We start from the raw sequence: 26,484 nt of genomic DNA on the forward strand, positions 1-26,484 counted from the left end.
AATGTTGTTCTTAATGCTGTTGTCACTAAGCAGCTCAGTGGCTGCCTAATTGGAACCATGAACATTTTTCAGCGAGTCTCCAAGAAGCAGAAGTAACACAAACTCAGGAAGCACAGCCAGGGGCTAAATATGACTTTGGCGACTTTGTTGAGTGTATTTTCCGCTGAGGTTCATTTGTATCACACGGAAGTCTTTCAAGTTTGTGTAGGGTGACAGCGTATGACTATATTTATGCTTTGTCCTTAGTGGGTTCAAACTGAAAGAATCACTTTGTAAAGAGTAGGACAGGGTTCTTTGGTTTTTAGGGAAGGACTAAGATAGCCACTTAATTATGCTGTAAGTCATTATTAAAACAAGAGGAAAAAAATCTCTTAGTACAACTAATATTTGACATCTACTCTATCTATGGATATGAGATATAATTCACTTCCACCCATTATCCTGTCGCACATTCATGTATATTACAGTTTTATAAAGTTAAATAAAAAATTGTTTCTTCCAGCCAGCCAAATACCTGATAAGATTGAGGAACTCATTTCTTGCAAAGTACATTATTCATGGCAAACGTCAGAGTAAGGGCAATTCCCATCTGCTGAGCAGCTGCAATACAGGCCACAAAGTACAAAGTACACCAGAGCATTTTACAGTAAACTCTGGGTCCACTATTACTCATAAAACCAAGCTGTTGCCTTAAAGGAACAGGACCCTGGGATCCCCTCAGCATTGCTCCCCCTGATCTGCCTCCCACCGAGGTCAGTCTTTCCCTGGCTAGCTCTCTTCCAGGGCCATGATGAAGAATCCTGGGTGTTCATCAGCTTATACCAGGATTCTCTCTCCACACTGCTTGTGGCAGGGTGCCAACTTCTATCCTGGAGAAACTTATAATTTACATGTCCATTTAGCTACAAGTCCATTTCATATGGAAGTTTGGTTTTCTTCAGTTTAGTGAAAACACCATCTGTAATATATATAGTGTTTGATGATGTTTAAAAACACCCTTGTTACTATTGTGATACAGTGTTTCATGTTCCAAAAACCAAGGCCTTTTCCTAGAAAATCAATTTTTTGCACCTCACATATAAAAATGTGAGAAACTTGTGTCTGTTTCTTGGGCGTGCCTTGGACATCACAGACTTGTAAACTGGAAAACTGGACAGAGAATCAATTTCTTATCACCCATTTGAAAGTATTTTAAAGACCATCAAACTGTCTATGCTAAGCAGTCTGATCATGCTGGAAGGTGAACTTTTACGGGTTTTAGGGGGAAAGGTTCACAAATTCTTTTTGAGTGGGTCCATATGTAACACTTAGGTGTACCCTAAGAAAATCTCTTAAAACTGCCACTGAGAGGCCACAGTGTATATTAAATCAGTGCTCTTCTTATTGAGTAGGGACTGCCCAGATAACACTTTAGTAATTGCCTTTGGGTCTTCTAAACCATACAATGCCTGTAATTATTACAGGTCTCTTCTGGACTTTAGAACCTTCCACAGACATGGGACATTTGTTAACCTTTCCAAGGAACATCAGCCTCATTTCTGCACCTCTACCTCACTGGTGTTGCAGTGATCTCACTCATCTTGCTGCCTCTATCTTGTCTGGTACTGATATCTATCTTCCACATTCTACCTAGTGATCTTTAGTATCATCATGTCTTTCCCCTGCCTAGAATCTTCAATAGCTGCCCATTGCCTGCGAAGTGAATTTCAAGTTTCTTAAAATGTTTCACGGGGCTCATTCATTGCTCAGCATTTCCCATTTTACATGTTGTATTCTTGGAATCCCAACTCTTGAGTTTTTTCTGCGAACTATAGAAATAGCTACATGTCCTTGTTCATGTTGTTTCTTTGCCAGGTAAACTCTTTACACTCTTCTTTTTCTGTTTAATTCTCACCCACCAAGGTTCACCGTAGGCAACATTTATTCCTTAAAGCTCTCACCCACCCTCTGAGCATGACTGAGGCCTCTTGACTGTGCTCACACAGCAACTGTGTCATGTTGAATAAATGACCTTCTATGGGGTGGTGTAATGTGAATAGACACAGATGATCAACTTAACAGTAATTCTTCACCGTGTTGTTCCCTTAATGCCAAGTTAAATTAGAATGTTACAGACATACATTTTATTTTCAAGGTTATATTAGACATATTGTTTCATCAGGTACATAAACTAATCATCTTCAAAAGTGTCTCTGGTAAGGTACACACAACTAAAAGAAATGTTTGGGCAGCATTCACCATTGCTGTAGTTTGTTCAGGCAACTTATAAATTTTCTTTTCTAATTTCTTGCTTTGTATTGCATCACGAATTTACCTAATTTTATTCCAATACTTTAGTTTACTGAGCTCTAATCTTCAACACTCCAAAATCTTTCAAAGTCCAATTAATAATCAAAAAGATTCTGCTCCTGGTGAGAAAAATACGGAAGACTTCTATGGTATCCAGCTACGCTGTATTACACAGTGGATTACAGATTGAAAGACTTTCTTTGCAAAGAGCCAGATTATAAATGTTTCAGGCTTTGTAGGTCATATGGTTTCTGTTACAATTACTCAACTCTGCAGTTATAACAGAAAAAACAGCCACAGACAATGAGCAGACAAATTAGTGTGGTAATATTCCAATACAACTTTATTTACAAAAATGGGCAGCCTGGGACCACAGTTTGCCAACTCCTTATGTCATTTGGAGACTTATTTCAGTTGAGGATTTAGTCAGGCTCTATTCAGGTTCAGAAACATTTTCCAACTGCACATGATCCTGAGGTAAACACGTTGAAGGCTGCTCATACTCTACTGTATGATGTACTTTTATCAGAAGCAGAAGTTGAGGGAATAAGATTATGTAAGGCTCCATTTGCTTTCATAACAACTCTCACAGCTCAGCATATCAGGAGTTGCATCCCGAGTGTCCCTGAAATTTCTTTACCATAAAATTTCTTTATGGTGAAATTTCTTAACAGTGTTCTGGCACTAAACAATAAGTGCTATAAATCATGTTCATGTTCTTGGCCAGTAGTATGATTTTTAGGAAATAACCTATGACAATAATCCCAGGAGAACAAAATCAGTGTGACCACTGATGTTTAGAAGAGACGTGTTCATTAACATTAAAAATTTAAAGTAATCCACTTGGGAAATGGACCAACAGTATGGAGGACTTCAGGAGAATCTTTTTTATGGCAATTGTGTGGAGTGTATTGATCCTTGGAAATATACACCTTGAAAATTACAAATGAGAAAAAGCCAATGGTAACATGTATATTTACGTGATTTCAAACATGTAACAGTATATATAAATTCTGTTATTCAATATTCAGTATTTATTGAAGAAGAGCCTACTGTGAGCAAGTTTCTGCCCTGAGAACCAGGAACACAGGAGTGAATAAAGCGGACCAAACCTCCTGCCCTCTCATTTTCTTATGAGACAGTGACAGATATTGAGGATCAAAGGGATTTTAGCATTTGAAATGCTTGGAATTTTAATATCACGGTTTGTTGGGTCTTTTTTTTAATATATATAAAACTGCTTATGTGAGAAAGCTTTTCTTCCCTTGTTTACTGTTGTTTAGGAAATGAGGATTTCCCGATAATTTTAATCAACCAGAATTTGTCAGGTTCCTGCTATGTACCAAGTACTCTTCCAGGCACAGGATACAGTGTGAACAAAATGTATACATACCCCTGACCTGTTGGAGCTACATTCAATGGAGGAGGCAGAACATAAGGAAATAAGTAAACTATATTGAAGGTGACTCAGGGACAGGGGCAAAGGAGAAAATCAAGATACGAAATGCTGGGAGAAGGTGAACTTTTAGATTGGGTGATCAGGAAGGACTTCTTGAGAAGATAACTTTTGATTAAATAATTAAAGAAGATGAATGAGCTGGCAAGGTGAAAGTGTGGGGGAAGATCTTTCTGGGCAGAGGGATCAGCAAGTGCAGAGGCCCCAAGTTGGGAGTGTGTCTGGAGTGGCCAAGGAACACCAGTGAGGTTGGTGGTGCATGGAGTGAGGGAAGGGTGGGAGGAAATGAGATGAAAGAGGTAACAGAAGACCAGTTGCATCCAGCCTTTTAAGCCATCGTAAGGATGTTGACTTTTAATCTGAAAAACAAGAAGACATTGAAGAGTTCTGAGCAAAGACGAGAGATGGTCAGGTTTGCATTAAAACAGTTTCTGCTGTTGAGAGTAAACAGCAGCTACAGGGAGGCTTTTAGGAGGCTGCTGCAATAATCCAGGTGAGAAACGATGATCATCTCAAGAGGAGCATCTCAAGACGCGGAGACACTGAGAGAAAGATAGAATAGAGATGTGGTAAGAGCCAGTGTTCCCACTGCCAGGGCCCACCTGCCACAAAGGGTGAGATAAGTCAGAGCATTCCTTACCATAGCTGTGCTCCCAGTGGGAGACACAGGGAGGAGTTTCCAGGCAAGAAAGTGCTGAGTCATTCACCACACATATGGTCTCAGATCTTGATACCCAGCTGGAAGGGGCAGGAAGGAAGAGGGCTCCTCCCCTACAAGCTTTCCTGGCCAAAGCCTGCCATTGCCAGCTGTGTGGGGCAGGCCAGGAGAGGAGCGCCCATGCCACAGCAACAATGAGCCTTTGCTCACTTTCACTTCACCCAGCCACCTGGGATCTTTGACTTCCGTGGTTGCTTTTAATGGTCTAAACAGCCCCGGCAAATAGGGCAGATCACCTTCATTTCACAGCTGTGGAAATTCAGGGATACTAAGTGGCTTACAGAAGGTAACAGAGATTTGGAGAGTTGGGGCACTGGTGTCCCATCCCATGCCCTGAGCACACAGGAGGGAGTAGTGTGTAGAGAGACGGTATCAGCCACACACCAGTGCTTAATTTAGGTTGGTTATAAATGTTGAAATACACAAAGGAATATGAAACCGAATTCCTGTTTTGTGGCTGCCTCCTGCTACAGAACACTGTTCTCACCGTTTTTGTCCTCAGTCATTTTCCTACCTTTGGTTATTTACTTATGAATTAGCACCTCCAACATTTGCTGATATTTTAAGAATGCTTCCACTTCCAATGACCTATGTTAAGTTAAAGTGACAGAACAGTAAAGATTCCATTAAACTATTTCTTTCTATCTCATACCTTTATGAAAGTACCATTATTACCTTTTACTGTTAAAAACCCTAAGACTGATTGTAATTTTTTTTTATTTTTATTTTTAGGGAACAACTTAATTCTTTATTGAAGACCTATAACATTTTTTATGAGAACCAGAAAAATTTGCAGATTTTATATGGAGAGGTAAGCCCACTGAAGAAAGGCAATCCAGTTTTATTCACTCACACACACACACACACACACACACACACACACAAAATTCTGGAAGAAACAGGTGAAAGTTTAACTTGATTATGATTCTTTTAGACTTGGGCTTGGAACACTTGTGACTTTCTATGCATTTTTGAGATAGAAAAGCATTTAAAAATTTTAATGACGTATTTTCTTTCTATTTTAAAAATAGAATATGAATATTTTAACAGCATTTCCACTGAAAATCTATTACAATACTTTCTTACAAATGCATCAGAATGCATATAGAAAGATATTCATTGTGATGTCATTTGTAATGGAGAAAATTTGAAGATGTCCCTATCAATTAGGGATTATTCAAACAAATTATGATGCATCTGTAATGTAAAATTTGATCTGGGTTTTAAAATGAATGCATTAGATTCCAATAGATGTGCACTATATCAAAATAATAAAAAATTTGAAATATTAAAGAAATAATTCAGGAAAGTCCTGAAGCTAGAAAGCATTTTTCTAACTTTTAAGTTCAGGGGTACAAGTGCAAGTTTGCTACATAGATAAACATGTGTCATGGTGGTTTGCTGTACAGATTATTTCATCACCCAGGTATTGAGCCTAATACCCATTAGTTATTTTTCCTGGTCCCATCCCTCCTCCCAAATTCCACCCTCTGATAAGCCTCAGTGTCTGTAGTTCCCCTCTATGTGTCCATGTGTTCTTATCATTTAGCTCCCACTTATAAGTGAAAGCATACAGTATTAGGTTTTCTCTATCTGCATCAGTTTGCTAAGAATGATGGCCTCTAGCTCCATCCCTACAAAGGACATGATCTTATTCTTTTTTTTGGCTGCATGGTATTCCATGGTGTACATATACCACATTCTCTTTATCCAGTCTATCACTCATGGGCATTTAGGTTGATTCCACGTCTTTGCTACTATAAATAGTGCTGCAATGAACATATGTGTGCATATGTCTTTATAATAAAATGATTTATTCTCCATTGCTGGGTCAAATGGTATTTCTGTCTTTAGGTCTTTGAGGAATCAACACACTGTCTTCCTCAATTATTAAACTACTTACACTCCCACCGGCAGTGTATAAGGGTTCCTTTTTCTCCACAACCTCACCAGCATTTGTTATTTTTTGACTTTTTAATAATAGCCTTTCTGACTGGTGTAAGATGGTATCTCATTGTGGTTTTGATTTGCATTTTTCTGATGATCAGTTATGTAGAGCTTTTTCATATGATTGCTGGCCACATGTATGTCTTCTTTTAAGAAGTGTTTGCTCATGCCCTTTACCCACATTTTAATGGGGTTGTTTGGTTTTTTTCCTTTAAATTTGTCTAAGTTCCTTGTAGATGCTGAGTATTAGATCTTTGTCAGATGCATAATTTGCAAAAATATTCTCCCATTCTGTAGATTTTCTGTTTACTCTGTTGATAGTTTCTTTTGCTATACAGAAGCTCTTTAGTTTAATTAGATATCATTTGCTGATTTTTAGTTTCATTGCAATTGCTTTTGGCATCTTCATCATGAAATCTTTGCCCATGCCTATGTCCTGGATGGTATCACCTAGTTATTGTCCAGTGTTTTTATAGTTTTAGGTTTTACATTTAGATCATTAGTCCATCCTGAGTTAATTTTTGCATATGGTGTAAAGAAGGGGTCCAGTTTCAATTTTCTATATATGGCTAGCCAGTTATCCCAGCACCATTTATTGACTAGGGAATCCTTTCCTCTCTGCTTGTTTTTGTCAGATTTGTTGAAGATCAGATATTTGTAGATATGCAGTCTCATTTCTGGGTTCTCTATTCTGTTCCATCAGTCTGTGTGTCTGTTCTTGTACCAGTACCATGCTGTTTTGGTTACTGTAGCCCAGTAGTATACTTTGAAGTCAAGTAGTGTGATGCCTCCAGCTTTGTTCTTTTGCTTAGGATTGCCTTGGCTGTTCAGTCTCTTTTGGATTCATATGAATTTTAAAATAGTTTCTTCTAGTTCTGTGAAGGATGTCAATGGTGGTTTAATGGGAATAGCATTGAATCTGTAAATTGCTTTAGGCAATATTGCCATCTTAACAATATTGATTCTTCCTACCCATGAGCATGGAATGATTTTCCATTTGTTTGTGTCATCTCTGATTTCTTTGAGCAGTGACTTACAGTTACCTTTGTAAATGTCTTTCACTTCCTTTGTTAGCTGTATTCCTAGGTATTTTATTCTTTCTGTGGGAGTTTGTTTGGGATTTGGCTCTCTGTTTGACTGTTGTTGGTGTGTAGGAATGCTAGCAATTTTTGCACATCGATTTTGTATCCTGAGACTTTGCTGAAGTTGCTTATCAGCTTAAGAAGCTTTTGGGCTGGAACGATGGGGTTTTCTCGATATAAGATCATGTCATCTGCAAACAGGGAAAGTTTGACTTCCTCTCTTGCTATTTGAATGCCCTTTATTTCTTCAAAAGCATTTTTAGGAGTGCCACTGGCAGGGTACTGTACAAAGTGGCCTTATGTTTACTTTTTTTCTTTTTATTTAATTTCAGTGCTTCATTCTCCATAGGTCTCTTCACTCAGCCTTGTATTCTGATGGGATTCACTTTACATATTTACAATATCTTCCTGGCCAAAGGGGACATTAGAATTTTCTACTCCTGATTTAATTTCATGGCACAGCATGGACTTTAGGTGACCATGATTTGGCTTAAATCTACAGTTTGGACAGAAGGAAATTTACAAAGCACTCTGGCCTTTCCTATTAAGCTTGAATAATTTAGTTCAATTGGGTATTTCAATTACTTTCCCAAATTCAATAATATACTGAATGAAATAACTAATCCCTTTATAAAGAAGTGGGCCTAATTTTAAGTTATTTCAACATTGTCCTATATCTTAAATCTTTCATATACATAATTATAAAAATATAAAATTTAGGAAAAGATTAAAACTAGGAAAATGATTATTTATACTTTAATTCAAGAGTTTCCACAAATTTCATGATGCTAAGTTTGTTTCCTTTAGGTAAATGTTTGAGTTTTGGTGCTATGAACATTTAAGTTGAGGCATATTCTTTCCAATTCTGTACATCAGTGCTCCATTTATAATACAAAAGTTATTTAGGTCAGGCGTGGTGGCTCATGCCTGTAATCCCAGCACTGTGGGAGGCCAAGGCAGGTGGATCACCTGAGGTCAGGAGTTCGAGACCACCCTGGCCAACATAGCAAAACCCTGTCTCTACTAAAAAAACACACAAAAATTATCCAGGCATGGTGATGCATGCCTGTTCTCCCAGCTACTCCGGAGGCTGAGACAGGAGAATCACCTGAACTGAAGACGTGGGGATTGCAGTAAGCCAAGATCACACCACTGCACTCCAGCCTGGGCAACAGAGTGAGACTCTGTCTCAAAAAAAAAAAAAAAAAAAGTTATTGAATTTTTAAAAATAGTTTCATGTTTTATATAATTTTTCATAACTGTATGAAAAGAAGTATATGGTGAGGGTACAAGACTTTTCAATCTTAACACACTGATCAATAAAGTCATAATTCAGAATTTTTCAAATCTTCTGACACTGTTTAAAAGGGGCAGTCCTTGGATGACAATATGTGGCTTTATTCATCTTTGATGAATAAATTAATTTATTTATTCAATTAATTAATTAATAATTAATGAAATATTTATTGAGTGTCTAGCATGTACCAGACACCGTTTTAAAAGCTGGAGATATAGCAATGAAGAATTAACAACCTCAGCAGAGTAGTGTTTGGGTTTTTTTTATTTTCAGAGATTCTATGAGTTTTTGATATAAAGGCTTAATTGAGTTCGAGTTAGGCAGAGAAAGAATGCTATGAGAAATTCTAATCAAGACCATCTCACACCAATTAGAATGGCAATCATTAAAAAGTCAGGAAGCAACGGTGCTGGAGAGGATGTGGAGAAATAGGAGCAGTTTTACACTGTTGGTGGGACTGTAAACTAGTTCAACCATTGTGGAAAACAGTGTGGCAATTCCTCAAGGATCTAGAACTAGAAATACCATTTGACCCAGCAATCCCATTACTGGGCATATACCCAAAGGATTATAAATCATGCTTCTATAAAGACACATGCACACATATGTTTATTGCAGCACTATTCACAATAGCAAAGACTTGGAATCAACCCAAATGTCCATCAGTGATACACTGGATTAAGAAAATGTGGCACATATACACTATGGAATACTATGCAGCCATAAAAAGGGATGAGTTCGTGTCCTTTGTAGGGACATGGATGCAGTTGGAAACCATCATTCTCAGCAAACTATCGCAAGAACAGAAAACCAAACACCGCATGTTCTCCCAATAGGTGGGAATTGAACAATGAGATCACTTGGACACAGGAAGGGGAACATCACACACAGGGGCCTATTTTGGGGAGGGGGGTGGGGGGGGATAGCATTAGGAGATATACCTAATGTAAATGACGAGTTAAGGGGTGCAGCATACCAACATTGCACATGTATACATATGTAACAAACCTGCACGTTGTGCACATGTACCCTAGAACTTAAAGTATAATAAAATAAAAGTAAAAGTAGAAAATAAATGGAATTAACGTGGATTAAAAAAATAAATAAATGTTTGAAAACATTCATGCTTGCACGAAAATATACAGGGAAGGAGCATCTCAGGACTTTTTCTCTTTCTTATATTTGCAGACCATGTTAATAAAATATTCATGTGTTCATTGATTTAACCAAAAAAAAAAAAAAAAAGAATGCTATCCACCGTTAACTATATAATCTATATCATATACAGTCATTACAAGGAATAAATTGTGTTTGATTGTTGAAAACAACTGATTGGTAACCTGACCTCTTAGTAATCTGAAATGTAAAGTCAAAAGTGGAAAAAGTGTAAAACTTTGTTTCAGGAGTGATTCCAAATCAAGTTTATCAGCCAAAGAAATAACCAACAGTAATATAGAGCACCTATTGAATGCCAGGTGGTATGAATATCTGTTTTTTACATGAGAAAGTCCAGATTTAAAGGTAGCCAGCAACTTGTCCAAGGCCACAACTAGGAAGTGGCAGAGCCAGGGTTTGAGCACAGGCCCAACTGATTCCAGAGTATGGAGTTTTCATCATGCTCTCAAATAAGAATTGAGTTATTAAATGTTGTCTAACAATTGAGTCTTCATAATATCAATAATAGTTAATGAATGTTAAAATAGGTATTGGGTGGCTGGCATATGACTTTTGCTAGTTTCTACATTTTCCAAAGTTTCTATAATAGAAAACATTACTTTGACATTGGAAAAGGACTTTCATATACATAATGATGATTTGTACTTTAATTCAAAAGTTTCCACAAAATTCATGATGTTAAGCTTGTCTCCTTCTTTTGTCATATTCCTAATTTTAAAGAAATTCTTCAAATGCTATTGTTTTACAAAATACATCTATAAGGTTTTGAATTTTTACAGCGTATTTTCACACGTATTATTTTACTTGTTTTGCATAACTTTGTGAGTTAAATATTTTTCTGTTCAGCAATGAGGAAATAGCTGCTAAATATTTAAATAGCTGTTTTTTTTTCTAATTTCTAGTTCAGTATAATTTTGGAATCTGCTTTGATTTTAAATTAAACAAAATTAGAGAATTAAAATTCCACTTAATTGAAGAATCATAGAGTTCAGAAAGCATTTTGACATACTGTGCCCTCTGGTGGACATGTCATTACCATTATAATTTACTCACTTTGCTGGGTATAGCTGTTTTCAAAAATAAAAGAATGTTTTAAAAATAGAATTGCTTTGTAGATAAATTGGAAAGCCAAATCCTAACTCTGGGATTTATTTTTAACCTATTAAGGTTTCTTACACACTTAATTTCTACATCTTCAGTTAAAACATTTACCATCTATAAATAATACAAAAACAATTGGGGGATTATTCATTTCTTCCTTAGACAGAAGATGGCGAACTAATTGTTGAAGGAATGCTGGACATTTTCTGGGGAGTAAAACGGCCTATACAGCTAAAAATACAAGATGAGAAGCCATTCTCTTCTTTTACTAGTATGAAGTCATCAGATGTATTCTCCAGCAAAGGGTAAGCTATCTTTCATGTTTTTAATTACTCAGATAATCGTCATATCTAGTTTTATTGTGTGCACTCTTAAGGAGGGAAACTTAGGCTTGTGTGAAACTGATTATACACAATCTCATTTAATTTCCCAGCAACGGCAGGGCACGGTGGCTCACCCCTGTAATCCCAGAACTTTGGGAGGCCGAGGCAGGTGTATCACCTGAGGTCAGGAGTTCGAGACCAGCCTGGCCAACATGGTGAAACCCAATCTCCACTAAAAATACAAAAATTAGCTGGGCGTGGTGGCAGCCGCCTGTAATCCCAGCTACTCGCGAGGCTGAGGCAGGAGAATCGCTTTAATCCGGGAGGCAGACGTTGCAGTGGGCCAAGATCACGCCATTGCACTCCAGCCTGGGTGACAGAGCGAGACTTTGTCTCAAAAAAAAAAATTCCCAGCAACTCAATGAGGCAGGTGTTCAGACACCAGGGCTCTTCAAGATTAGCTAATTTATGCAAGATCCCCAATTACAATGTGGCAGAACTGAACTGGGCCTTACTTCTGTCTGTGCTCCCCAGCCTGTGGTCTCAATTCCTCTGCTCTGTTACTTCTTTCCTGGAGACTGCATTCCTTCATTAGAAAAGACAAAATGTAAAGGCAGAATTTGATTTACCCTGGCCTGGTCTCCAAAATAAGAGGATAAAATCTAAATGTCTTATTTCCTTGGAACAAAGGGCTCATCGTGCTTTCTACCAGGGAAACTTAATGATGCGCCATCTGATTGTCCCAATCCTGTTCAACAGAACACCCTGAAATGCATTTGAAGTTAAATAAACGCACCAAACAGTCCCCTGTGTGGGTTTATGCAAGTGTCCCTTGGATATCCAGGTTGAATTGATTTTTTCCTTACCCCTTTACGAGTTTTAGAAAAATTAATAAATATTCTCAGCAAGAAACATACCTGTATAAAGATTCCTTTCATCCTTTTATTCCATCCCTGCTTGCTTTTTAGTCCTTACCTCTCCAGCTCAACCCACTGTGTATATACATTGAGATACCAAGCCTTCTCTTCATAACATTCATCCTCCCATCCATTGTTAGATGAGCAGGCATTCTATCAGAGGAGGCAATGTAGAAGGAGCTACCAGGACAATTTGTCCAATGTGATATTTGGCCACAACTAAAGAAAGTTAATTATCACCTTGACAGAAGTCTGCTTTTCCTTTGGAAAAAAAATATTTAAGACAGACTATGATTTTCACCGTGCCAATATTTCTCAAAAATTATGCTACCGCCACCTGAATGTTTTGTAATTCCCTACACATTTCATGCAATTTCTAATTTTCCTGACTCTGCCTGGAAGTTCACCTGCTTCTCCACATTCATTTGCCTGACTCTCTTCCACCAAACCTTTAAGACACAGATGAGGTAACATGTTCTCCAGAAAGCCATTTCTGACCCCTCAGTCTATACTAGGTTCACTGAAAACTTTTCTATACCACTTAACACACATGCAGGCAATAGTATTTTTGTATACTTATCTCCTTGTCTATAATGCAAGCTTCTCTGTGGTAGGGAATGTGCTTTATTCATTTTTGCTTTATTTGCTTTATTCACCCCAGTGCCCAACTGTGTGCCTGACACAAAGAGGAGATTCAAAACATAGTATAGAGCAAAATCCCCAGAAGCCTGTGGTTAAATTACCTCTGCTTTGTTGTGACTACTTGGTCCGTCTATCTATCTCTAGTCTCCCATCCAAGCTAAGGATTGCCAATGAGCTTAGGGCTCAGTGCCTACGGAAGAACAGAAGGGAGGCAGCAGCCTCAGGCAGCCTGAGAGAGCCCCGCAGTTCTCACTCCAGGTACCTTATGACTGATGAGGCTGATGATTCTAAATGACAAGGAGCATCGTTTAAAAGGAAAAATTACTCATGGGTTCTGCTTTCAGAAAACTGTACAAGATATGAATTTACAAAATTAACTACCATACTTTATATGACCTAAGCCCTCGTTGCAAAATTCTCTGAGGAGTCACATCTATTTGATGCATTTTAATTTTTTAATTTATGAAAATGTAACAAATATCAAACATTAAAGGAAAATGTCAAAGAGATGAAGTAAGGTAATTGTAGTATCACCATAAACCATCATTATTTTATATGGCTTTACCAAGATATGTTTTAAATTTTATTTTATTTTTAACAAATAATTCTATAAATTTATGGGATACAACATGTTTTTATGCGTATGTACATTGTGGAATGAACAAAACAGGCTAATTAACATATCAATCATCTCAAATATTTATCTTTTTTAGAATAGAGAACATAAAAAATTCTGTTCTTTAACTCTTTTGAAATACATAATATATTATTATTATTAACCAAGATATGCTTTAACTTCTCAAATTTAAAACACTTGTTCCTAGCAATTCTGAATTTTTAGATGAGTTTCAAGAGCCCAGGTGGATAAGGTAATATGCCTCTCCATAGACTGCCACAGGTTCTAAAATAATATCCTCATGATACACCTGCTATAGGATCCATTTACATTTTGCATTATTATAGTAAATTGCTGTGAAGCAAACAGGAATTGGCTCTTTTGTTTAAAGTTGAGAAAAATTATCTTTTGTTTAAAGTTGAGAAACCTTCCCCGGCTTGTCCTTTTCCAGTAACAAGACTAACTGTAGAACATTTGGCAGCAAAAGATCCCTTTCCTTTTACATACATACAGAGCCACACGCACACAAGAGCAAGATTAGATTTGGTTGTCATTAATTAGCCAAGAGTACTTCCTGGGAGCCAGCTGAACACCCAGGCAGGAAGGCACAGCACAATTTGAAATGGGTTTTCTCTGGTTTCCGGTTCATTGATGGGGTGCGTAGCCACCTAAGGTATCATTTTTGTTTTTTCAATCCAATTCTAGACACCCTCCCTCTGGTTGTCTCTTTTAAGGTAACATCCATTTAAATGCTCAGCCCTAATTGTGAAAAGAAATTGACTATTTTCTTACTCCTAAATTTTTCCTATTTTCTTTTTCCCATACTGGGCATCTCTGGGCAAAACTTACACCTCTGCTCTTGCAGGATGACAGATTTTATAACTGCAGTGGGTAAACATGCAGTAAATGACATGGAACTTCAGTTGCAGGAAGGGCTCTAATCTTGTGTCTTTCAGTTTATTCTTTGACAGAATCATTGGTCTTGTCACGTTAGTTTGTTTTAATTATGTTTAAAATGAGTCACACAGAGGAAGCATCAGCTTAATTGGAGTGAAGAAGCTTTTAAAAAATCAGTTTATTTGAGCTCTGACCACTTGTTATTCTTTATGGAAACGATTCTATGGACAGTACTTTGATCTCTCATATGTGGCACAAGCATTTTGGAAATCTTTCATAACAAAAGAAAAGAACACCCTTGTTAAGGTTGTATTTGCTTACACTATTTTTCTGTTTTTAATATCTTTCCAAATTCAGCTTTTGCATATATTGGATGAGTCATGACAGAATAACATAAAGAGCACAAACTGGACAGGTGTACATTTGAATAACGTCAGAGGTGTTTTTTTTCTTACAATATGCGTAGGGTAGTGACCATATTCTATTTGTCTATCAAATTTCCACCTCCTTTTTATTTTTAAACTTCATAGAAAACCTCCCCACAGTTTAAATTTGCAAATGATATACACCCTGAACTTTAGTCAGAGCAACAGAAGTCCCATGTTTGGGCAAGTTAAACTATTTGATATTACATAAAGTGCCAACCAGTTTTCTCTTGAAAACTCTGGATAACTGCCCTGAAGCATAGTCATGTGCACAGTTGGATGGGGTGATGCTTCAAATTACACAATCCAGAGCTGAAAACTGGTGTTTTCTGCTGTAGATGATAGAAAAAATAAGGGGCCAAACATGGAATATATTGGACCACTTTTGGCCTCCTATATTTGTATGACAACACTAAGCTGTCACATCTTCCAGGGTCACCAAGAATTTGACTGACATCCTAGGGATTCTTATCTTTAGCCCTGTGAAATAGCATCAGGTTACGTTGCATTTTTAGTTTCTGTTTTTCATTGGTATTGACTTTTCCATTCCTAACCCTCCTTCTATGATAATTATGTCAGCCACTTTCTGATTATTCAGCTGCTATAGATTGGGGGAAATGGATTATTTTATCTGCCATAAGACTAATTAGATTCTGAGTCAGGACCTGGTAGTTTTCCTTTGAGTTAAAGTTACTACCTATAGTTGGGCTTTATGACATTTGTTTTGATTGGCTGTATTCTGAACAGTACAGCTTGCTGGAAAATTAACAAATGTATTAGGATTACCTTCTCTACCTCATAAGGCTATTGTAAGACTCAAATGATGTAGTAGCCATAAAACAGGCTTCAAAAGAATCCAAAAGTAAAGAGGATAAGGGGTGATTTTTTTCATATTCACTACGATTAGTTTTAATAAATATTTTTTGTTGCCACCAATGAAATTTGGGTAGAGTCAATGCCGCAAATTCCCTATAAGTGGAATATATTTTAGTCATAAGGAAAACAGACATTATTGAAGAGATTCTTAGGTAATAGCATCCATTTGCCTAGAGAGATCCAGAAACACCTTGGGTCTCTAATGGTTCCCGGCCCATCAGGAATGAAATGGATACAGATGCTGATGATGATGATAATGATGATGACGATAATGATGATGGCAATGGAGATGAGGATAATTATAATTATTGCTAATCTATATTGAATGCTTACTATTTTCAGGGCACTGTTTCAATAGTTTTATACAAATTCACGCTTTTAATCCTCAAAACAACCCTATCCTACCTCATACTATTATCATTTTCATTTTACTGATGAGGACACAGGCACAGAGAGGATAAGAAACTTAAGACCAGATAAATAAAATAAAATTGAGTTTTGACCTGCTGTAAAAACAAACATTTGTCAGGTTTTATTTATTCTGAGCACTAGAATGCACTTAAAATTGTTAGTTTCTTTATGAAATCATAATTTTCTGGCAGAAAACTCATATATTTTCCTTCTTTGTAAACTACATTCTTCATGGTAGTCAAATGCCTTAGAAGATAGGCACCACATTTTATTATTTTAGAACCACTCTACCTAACAATGTTTTGAATGCAAAAGGTACAATACATATTGACAGGATATATAAAGAACACTTTTATACCTAAACTCTCCTAAGAGTATTGTGAAATATCTTTATAACAATTGATCATCTTGATTTTTACTAATTCAATTTGGACATATGTTTTACAGAATCTATATAACTTGTGTTTCAGTATGTAACTGAATTATTATGTCAAGAAGATAGCTCTGTAAAAGTACAGGAAGTATTTAAAACATATGTTGATCACTTTGGTATGAATACATGAATATAATTTTAATAATATCATAAAATCGTTATAACTTTGGATGATATATCCACCTACAGAGGCCCACAGTATTACTGTATTAATATTGTAAATCTGGAAACCATCATAGGCTTCAATATGAATGGAACTGATGTTACATACAAGATTTATTACTTTTTAGAATGACACGCTGGGGGGAATTTGATGATCTCTATCGTATTAGTGAGCTGGACAGGACCCAGATTCCAATGTCTGAAACAAGGAATTCCCAGCAAGGTCAGTATCAAAATCTTATTGATTGGGAGACTTAATTTTTAATTAATGTAAAGTACGACCCCATATGTTTCCCTGAAATCTAACCTTTTTCGTACTACTACACAATAAACTCTTGTTTTATATGTATATATATTTTTAATATCTTAGGAACATAGTAACTTAAGTCACTATAGTATTTGTATGACATTAAAGAAAGTTACTTTTGTATATAAAATACAATTTTTAAAAAAATTATATCACTCAGATTTATTAGAATAGGAAGAGCTAATAGTTTTAATAAAGTGTGTATTCACAAAATTGTTCAATATCTTCCCCAAAGATTAGAGTCATTTATTATTCTCAATAGCTTTATATGTTAGGCCAAGCCCATCAGACCTAATTCTGTATCTTTTTAGAAGTTGAACGTTTTAGTTAGTTAATAGGTACTTCAATAACATTACTTCTCAGAAACACACAGATATGCTGGAGTCAATTTTATACTTGATGGAGTTATTTCAAAGATCTTTTTAAAAGAGAAATATACTTAAGGATCAAATGGATCCATACTGAACTTGGCAAACCAATGGGAAATGCCAGCTCCAGGGATGTGAGACATTAGCAGTTGTAATCATAATGGTGATGATGTAAGAGTAATAACAAAGCTATTGAAAGCTGTAGTCTGTTGAGACTCTGCTAAGTATCAGGCATAATATTTTATATTTCATATGAATTTTTTCACGTAATTCTCATATACACATAAGATTCAAAGACTAGTGGATGCTGATGACTGAAGCTAGAATGAGGGGTGGTGGACAGGGTTCATGTGCCTGAAATGGGGCTGTGATTTACAAAGTCGGCTCAGTGTGAACAAGAGTATCCTACTAGCATTAACTTCACAAGCCTACCAGCAACTTGAAATGTTTGTTTTCTTTTTCTTTTTTCAAATCATTCTCAATTTCACCTCCTCTGCTACTACACAAGAACCCAGATCCTATGACAAACATGATGTTCCTTCCAGGGTTCCCTTATCTTTATCCCATGAGATCTTTACATCTTGTTAAATATGGGCCCTTTCAATTATTCTTTTAAAAATATATATTAAACCCAAGGAAATCCCAATATCTTGGCATCAAAGACATCATAAAAATCTATTTGTATTTTAAACAGCAGTGCTGGAGAAGGAAGAAATATCTCGTGTCTATTTGATGATGTTCTAATTACAATAGAAAATTATTTAAAACCCTAAAGTAAAATAAAACACAAATGCCACCTAATGGCCTTATTCTTACATATGAATATGCATAGTAGAGGAAATTGAAAAAGGCACTATCAACTGGATACAAGCAGAAAGAGGGGCAGAAGGCAGGTTTGAATCTTCTGCATCTTAGGCTAGTAACACATTGTAGCTCCATTCAATTCCATTTAAACACAGTCTGCCTACTCAATAGATAGGAGAGCCGTTCAACACTACACTATAATTTTATACTCTAAAATCTGCTATAAAAATTATAATAATTCAATAACCAAATTTTGACTAATAAATCATGAATCATTGTTAAATATACATGACTCGATGAGAAGAAATAATAGGATAGTGGGCAACTAAGTGAAAAAGTCATTCATACCATACTTTTGGAATGTTCTAAAAAGAATATAATGTGAATTACCTTTGTGATATATTACAAATAGTAGGACTAGTCCAAAGCATACCATTCCTTTTGCTTTTATAAAAGATGGGAACAAAATCTTTCAATGCTCCACATACCATATAAATGGCTTCTCAAAGAGCTTTCTGTAGTTTTATAGGAAAACTAAGGCCCAGTGTTTATTTTTTAGGGAAAGCTCCAACGAACTCAGGCCAACATATAATAAGGATCCAGACCTGATTCTATCATTTATGAGTACTATGTCCATAGGAAAGCCACTTCAACTCACTGTACTTTTTCTTACCTATAAGAGATCAAACCTGATAAAGAATCGGGTTTATTCCAGCTCTAACATTCTGAAATGCCATAAAATTCACTCCCTAATAAACTAAGAATAAAAGAATGCCCAAACTCCAAACATGATCATTGTGATCATTTCTTATGAAACATAAGAATAAGACATAAGAATTTTATATGAGATACTGGCAGAATTTGCTGAGTCAGTCTCAGGCAATATTTAATAAGTAAATATGCAGCTAAGCAGTGGACTATAATGCTTTTACACAGCCAGAAAATAGCAATATTCCTAAAATTATGAAAGCATACACAAATCCACTCAGGATGCTAGGAGACAGGCAGCTAAATGATCTGAGCTTATAATCTATTCTTCCCAGACTATTTATCTTATCACAGCAACACCCTGAAGTCACATGCAGAGGATGAACCAGACTCCCCAATGCTCTATAGAACCATGAGTGAAGCAGCCCTGGTGAGAAAAAGGATGAAGCCTCTGATGATGGACAGAAAAGAAAGACAGAAAAATAGAGCCTCTATTAATGGACACTTCTATAACCATGAAGTAAGTGGGTTACAATTCCATTAATGTAATATAAAATAAGGTTCCCTATTTCACTAACAATACCACTCAATTCAATATGCAATTTAAAGTCATAATAATAATAGTAGCATATCTAACATTTTGGGGGCACTCTCTATGTGCTAGGTATTAAAGTAAATGTGTTTTAAATAGATTTTTACTGAATAATCCTATTAATCACTAAAACAATCTTATGAAATAGGTACCATTATTTTCTCTACTTGACATATAAGCTAATTAGGGTCATGGAGATTAAGCAATTTGTCTTAGATTATGCTACTTTTAAGTAATAACTCTCAACCTGAACCTAGCTTTGTCTGACTCCAGAACACAAGTTTTTAACCACCATGATGGATGAACTCTATCTAAGTGGCAGACACTTTGCCAAGCATTAAAAACATGCCCATGAGGCAACTGATGTCTCAGCCAGCATTAAGCTCAGGGACTGAGCAGGGAAACCAACATACCAACAACAATATTGGAATAATGTAAGTGCCACAAAGAGGTTGGATCAAAGGACATTTGAACATGAGCATTTCAATAAAAGCAAAAAACCACAGGCCAATGTATTCCAATAAATCAAACTTCTCATGTTGCCATGTTCCAGGTCTTTTACCTATACACATATCCTTTTTATGTAAGTGTAGTTGTAGTTTAGATACAATTCACATTCCGCTTTTTCATTTAATATGTGTTAAATTTATATGTGCCTTTCCATAGTGCTTGTAAGACATTACATTCTGCTGAAGGTAGGAAATATATCATCATTTTTTTTTCCAGAACTCAAATATTTCTCATGTGATGTACTTTAGCAATCATTCATCACTCCATCTCATAAATACTTAGCACTCACACTGTGCCAGGTATCTTCTGAGGCCTTTAAGAAGAAATAGGAACTCATTGCTTTGTAGGCTTTTTCCTGTAAGGATTTCTACCTTATTTCTTCTTCTTCTACTCTTCAGAGGTATCAATAGTGTGTCTTTGGAGCCTTGTGGGGAGAAACCTCTCTTCTCAATTCTTTATTCATATCAGAATTTTAGGGTTCCAGAATCATCCTCATAGCTACAAAGTAGCATCGATAGTCCCCCTCAGAGAGGCAGCTACCAATTGTCTTGGTTCCCTCTTCTCAGAAATTGTGTTATATGTCATTATCTTGTGGGGTAATTTGTGTTGAAGAGGAAAGCCACATTGCTCCAAGCAAGTGACTTTCAGATTGGATCACTTGTGCTGAAAATGAAATTGACACTAGGTTGGCAGCACAGAATGGTGGTAAAATGCTTGGGCCCTGGAGTTTGACAGCCTGGTTTTACATTCTTGCTGAGCAAATTTAAAACCTCCTCAATCTCTTGATCTTAGTTCCTTCATTCTTCTTACTATACAAGGTTGTTGATTGGATGGAATGAAATGAGGTAAGTTAAACATAAGAATAGTACCTAGCACAAAAGAAGAACTCAGTTTACATCAGCTTATGTTGTTGCTGTTGATTGAATGAGCTCAAGCTGGGACTATAGATATTTTACACAAATGTCATTCACTGTAATTTAATAACTAGTGGAAAACAATACAAACAAAAAAGAAAAAACAAAGCATTCTATCAATAATTATACGGTGATGGACATATAGGAATTGTAGTGGATATATTTCTTAAGTTGCTGTGTGTCGTAAGATATGTTTTTACACTATGAAGCCCCTTGTTAATGCCAGTATTGTTAAGCTATGAATAATGCACATATTAAAGGCTTAGATTGTCTTATCTGGAGATTAGTTATGGTGAATATAACTTCACCAGTAGTATATTTCTATCCATGCAATACTAAATGATAACAGGTTTCATTATATGTTTTGGCCAACACAACTGATATAAAGACTGTGGATTTAAAATATTGCTCTGAAAAACAAATTCACTGTATGTTGACATTTTAGAAGGACTCTTAGAAATTATTTAGTCTTACTCTCATTTTATAAATGAAGTCATTTATCAAATATATGTTAAGTGAGTCAATAAAGATGTTAAGTGAGTTGACAAAGTTGGAGTTCGTGGGCAGTTAGTGGGCCCTAAAACCTAGGTCTCCTGAATGGTAATCTATGTTATTGTCATACTGCATGAAGCTTCTTCACATAAACAACATCAAACCATATGTACAACATATTCTCAACTTAGCGTGGGATGAACATGTGGTTTTTCAGGGCTCCATAGAAATTGTAAATGTCACAGGATAACTTATCAATGCTGTAAAATGTCTACAAATAATGAATTTTCTCATACTTATAAAAGTGTATCCTAGACATTCTCTATACATCTTCTCAGAAAACTTATTTACGTATCCATATTTTTACTCACACAAATGCCGTGTGTGTGTGTTACATGTGTGGATGTTATATACCTGTGTGTTTTTATACTTTGATGCTAATTTGCTGATCTCTCAAATCTCTCAATATAAGACTTATCTTTTTAACATTCCACTGAGCCACCCGAAAACCCACCTATCTCCATGTCTGCTGAACCCACCCTCTACAGAGCCTTGGAATACTTGGAGATTGTGCATATAAATAAAATATATGGAAATAAATCCTTCCTTAATATCTCTTTCCATTTTTAAATACACATCTGCTGACATTCTTTCTTACTTATTTTGAAATCTTAAACTGTACTAAAGAGGGGTGTAATTGTCCAGTGAAAATGTTATAAGCATCCTCAAATGATGTTTTACCTAATTTACTCTAGAAGCAATATAAGGCTGCTTAAAAGAACACATAATATTCAAAAACAACAAAGAAAAGCAAACAAACAAAAACAAAACAAAATTTTTAAATGGATAACATTGGATTATTTTTTGCCCTATAAGAAGACTATGTTCAAGATATTGACTACCCTTAATATAATATAATTTTAAAGACTTATGTGACAATTCTTTTTCTAGACATCAATTTTCATTCCAGCATTTGGATCAGAAACTAAGGTCAGAGTAAACAGTAACATGAGAACTGAAGAAGTAATAAAGCAACTTCTCCAAAAATTTAAGGTAACCTTTATCACTTAACTGAGCTATAAACATATTATATGTAATTCAACTGTAAACACATAAATCCATTCTTCTGAAAAAGATCTATGAACGTGTAAATCTAAATTGTATGTTGAGTACTGAAAGATTCTTTCCTGTGTATAACACCTTTTAGTAACTATCCCTTGAAAAATTATATAATTCCCATAAGAGCAGAGAAGATTTTATGTCTAAAAGTGAAAAATGGAAGAGAGAAAACAGACATGATTTGGGTCTGGTTGGGTTAGAAAACATCATATAACAACAAAGAATTTATATTTGTTCATTTTTTCCATTGACAGATTGAAAATAGTCCCCAGGATTTTGCTCTTCACGTTATTTTTGCGACAGGAGGTAAGAAAGCTTGATCACAGTTTGTACCTGACTCTAGAGTGTTACAGTTTGCTGCCCAGAGGGAAGGTAGAAGAGTATTTTACCTCCTTCTGTGGAGAAAGGGGAGGAATGGGCAGGAGGAAAGGAAGGCGTAGTCTTTAGAACACTATCTATAGTCCACAATTTTAAAGAAAGATAACTTAAGAATAAGGTATCCCTGAAGGGTTTATTATATGAAAGAGTTTGCTTGTTGGCCAGACATTAAATTATCTGAATGGAGATCAGAACCCTCGGGAATTGTTATGCACTTTTGTCTTTGCTCGTCTCTGTAACTTTCTTTTTGGCTTTCCTTTCTGAGTGTCACTCTTAGAGGAGTCACGATTGCATACCTGTTCTCTCTGACATTGATATTGCCTCTTTTTTAGCACAGGGTCTGACACATTGCGGGAGTGCTATCTCTTCCTCAGTAGAGATGCATATTCAGAACTTTGTGGTAGGGGGTAAAAGGTTAGAAGCAGAACTTTGGGAAGGCACTATAAGTGGGATGCTAGGAGCATGCTAGAGAGATTAGAGAAAACTTAAAGTGATACTGAAATGAAAGTTTTTAAAACTTCACAAATGAAAAATTTTATGTCAATTTGTAGAAAAAAACTCGTGCTATAATTTAAGTGTCAGAATGTTTGAGCCAGAAATTTATTAGAATAAAATAATACATTTTGATGCCAGAACAACCTTAAGAAAATGGAAGCTGTATCTCCAAACATATATAAAATTAAATTTCTTATAAATAGAAAGCTTAAAGATAAGATCTATTTTTTGGAAAATTCTAAGGGCACATATATATTCATATTCTCTTTGTTTAGGAAAGAAAGAAAACCAAAAGATATAAAATAAAGGGTAGCAATATTGGACTGTGTAACAATTTAAAAGATACAAATAGTAGATTACAAAGAACATTGTCAATGTACTCCGAAGATTAATAACTATAATACCAATAGTTTCCTACAAAATGATAACAAAAAGACAAACAATTCAACAAAAATAGAAAAAAAAACATGAAAATACAATTTAAAGAAAAAGCTATAATAACCAGTTAAATAGTTTCAGAAAAGTCTTAAACTCAGTGAAATGCAAGTAGCTAAGGAAATGCAAGCTCAAGCCACACTGTAATATTATCTTGCTCTTCTCAGATTGGCAAAGTGCTTTAAAATGATTCTACCTGTGGCTGACATGCATCGGGGTAAAAAGATATTTTTATGCAACACTGGTGAAAATATGACTTTCTCTTTTTTGGAAATTATTATTGCAATAGTTATTAAAATTTACAGTATATATGTTCTTTAACTTGACCATTCCGCTTGTGAGAATCTATCCCACAAAAATGTAAGCCCTAGTGCCTACAGATTTATGTGCAAGGCTGTTTATGAGGGCAAAAAGCTAAAGACAAAGTTACTCATACTAGGGAAATTATTAAATAAGTGATGATTATGCTGCCATTGGATGGAATGAGTTAGATTTATGCCAATAGAATGGAGGGAACTCCATAATATATTTTAAGTGAAAAATGCAAGATGTCTAAAAGTATATATACAAGATCCCATTTTTTTAACAAACAGTTACAAGCTCCCATTTAAATATGTGGTATATGTGGTCATATGACCAGGGAGAAAGGCATGGAGTGATAAATACAAAACCATTGAGATAGATTACCTGGTGGGGGATTGGGGAGATGCAGATGAGAGGATGACAAGGGGAGTGGTGGGCACGGTGGCTCACGCCTTTAATCCCAGCACTTTGGCAGCTTGAGGTAGGCAGATTATTTGAGGTCAGGAGTTTGAGACCAGCCTGACTAACATGGTGAAACCCCGTCTCTACTAAAAATACAAAAATAATTAGCCAGGTCTGGTGGTGCACACCTGTAATCCCAGCTACTCAGGAGGCTGGGACAGGAGAATCGCTTGAACTCAGGAGGCAGAGGTTGCAGTGAGTCGAGATTGCGCCATTGCACTCCAGCCTGAGTGACCGAGGGAGACTCTGTCTAAAATACAAAGAAAAAAAATGATTTTTTAAAAGGCATGTACAATAAAAATAGCAAGCACGATATGATTACCTTTATGTATTATGCGTTTGTGTGTGTGCATAGAGTTGCTTGAAGGGGACACTCAAAGGGTAATGCAGCATATCTTAGGGCTCAGAAATTCCAGTTGTGCTTTACCTCCTGCTTTATACTTTTCTCTTTTGTTCCAATTACAATAGCATGCATGTATGGGGAAAGGAATTATTTTTAAGGTTTAAAAAAAGCAGTTTTATTAAGAAGTCTTAAATGATTGTGTGATAACTTGAACAGCTAGGTTGTACAAGATTTGAAAATTCCCTCTTTGATGTTCTCCAAGACTTGGATTCCATTCACATGCACCTCGTTCTTTCCTCACACCTCTAACTTTAGCCTGCGGTTGAGCAGAAATATGGCTTAGTTTTCTTCCAGTCATTCTTGGGCTCCACACAAGGTGCTGGACTTATGAACAAACAAGTGTGTTGCTTCTATAAGGAAAAAAAGTCTATTTTCATTATAAAAAATGTAGTTCTTTATAATTTCACCTATAAAAATCCCATTTTCTTTTATATTATGTGTCAAAATTTTGTATATATCCATAACTGAGGATAATAATAACTAGGACCCTTTAGGGACCAGAAACAGAGAAAAGAAGAGAGCATGTGGCTCCTGTTTGGACAGTAATCTGGAAAACAGAGATAGTGGGTTTTAACTTTATAGCTACAAAGCCCATTACAGTGTATCTCACATTGTAGTTCATTTCAGATTACCTATAAAGTTCATTTAAAATACAGATTCCCAAGCCCTTCCAGATCAGGGGACAACTCTAGGAATATGTATTTCTAATAATCATCCCAGATGATCATAAAGCAGAATCATGAAACAAGAGGATACTAAACCAACTTAACATTGAACCTGAAGGTCAAAAGAGGGTTCTGGTGGGTGGGTGAGAGGAGCTAAATTGTCAAGGCTTCCAACTGCTTCAGAAATGGCAGAGGAATTAGAACAGTAAACACTGGCACTGTGTAAACAGGAATGGGTAATGTCACTTTAATTGTGAGGAGGCTGAGCTTCCGAGTTCTAGACTCTCTCTTGACTTTTCCTGGGATAAGTCCAGCTCAGGGAATGAAAACAGTTCTCACTGTTCTGAAGAAAGTAAGCAAGGTGAGGGAGAGATTGAGGAAATAAGATGAATATAAGGACACTATGTTTTGTTCATGCTTCATTCTGATAAAAATGAAATCCCATATGTGAAACTACTTTGCCAGAAAGCTATAAGTGCTTTTGTAGCGGGAGTATTTATATTATAACTTTTGGAAATTTGAAGTTCTGGAAACATGCCAGATGGGAAGGTATTTTCCTTCTCTATCTTATTTTCATGGCTGAACGGATTAAGCCCACAGATGAATAAATAATAAGGATATTATTGATCTCAAAAAACTCATGAATTTTTTTTTAAAGATGAGCCAAGAATTGGGTGTGGAGTGAGACAAAGGAAGAATTGAAAATAATTACATGGTTTCGGACTTGAACAACTGGAAAGATGGAATTACATCAACTGAAC

At 36.0% G+C, this 26,484-nt stretch overlaps 1 protein-coding gene across 4 annotated transcripts in view; it reads left to right on the forward strand.

The window, feature by feature from the left end:
- RASSF6 (Ras association (RalGDS/AF-6) domain family member 6) overlaps positions 1-26,484 on the forward strand; it is a 48,374-nt gene that overhangs the window by 16,376 nt on the left and 5,514 nt on the right. For 2 of the 4 annotated variants that reach the window (XM_011968968.1, XM_011968969.1), the window contains exons 3-8: positions 5,196-5,274; positions 11,229-11,371; positions 16,897-16,991; positions 19,291-19,475; positions 22,415-22,516; positions 22,837-22,888. In XM_011968968.1, the coding sequence (XP_011824358.1) occupies positions 5,196-5,274; positions 11,229-11,371; positions 16,897-16,991; positions 19,291-19,475; positions 22,415-22,516; positions 22,837-22,888 (656 nt within the window). The remainder of the gene's footprint in view (positions 1-5,195; positions 5,275-11,228; positions 11,372-16,896; positions 16,992-19,290; positions 19,476-22,414; positions 22,517-22,836; positions 22,889-26,484) is intronic. The other 2 variants (XM_011968970.1, XM_011968971.1) reach the window with 2 other exon arrangements.

The sequence above is a fragment of the Mandrillus leucophaeus genome, unplaced genomic scaffold, assembly GCF_000951045.1.
Source record: "Mandrillus leucophaeus isolate KB7577 unplaced genomic scaffold, Mleu.le_1.0 Scaffold868, whole genome shotgun sequence".
NCBI classification, from domain to species: domain Eukaryota; kingdom Metazoa; phylum Chordata; class Mammalia; order Primates; family Cercopithecidae; genus Mandrillus; species Mandrillus leucophaeus.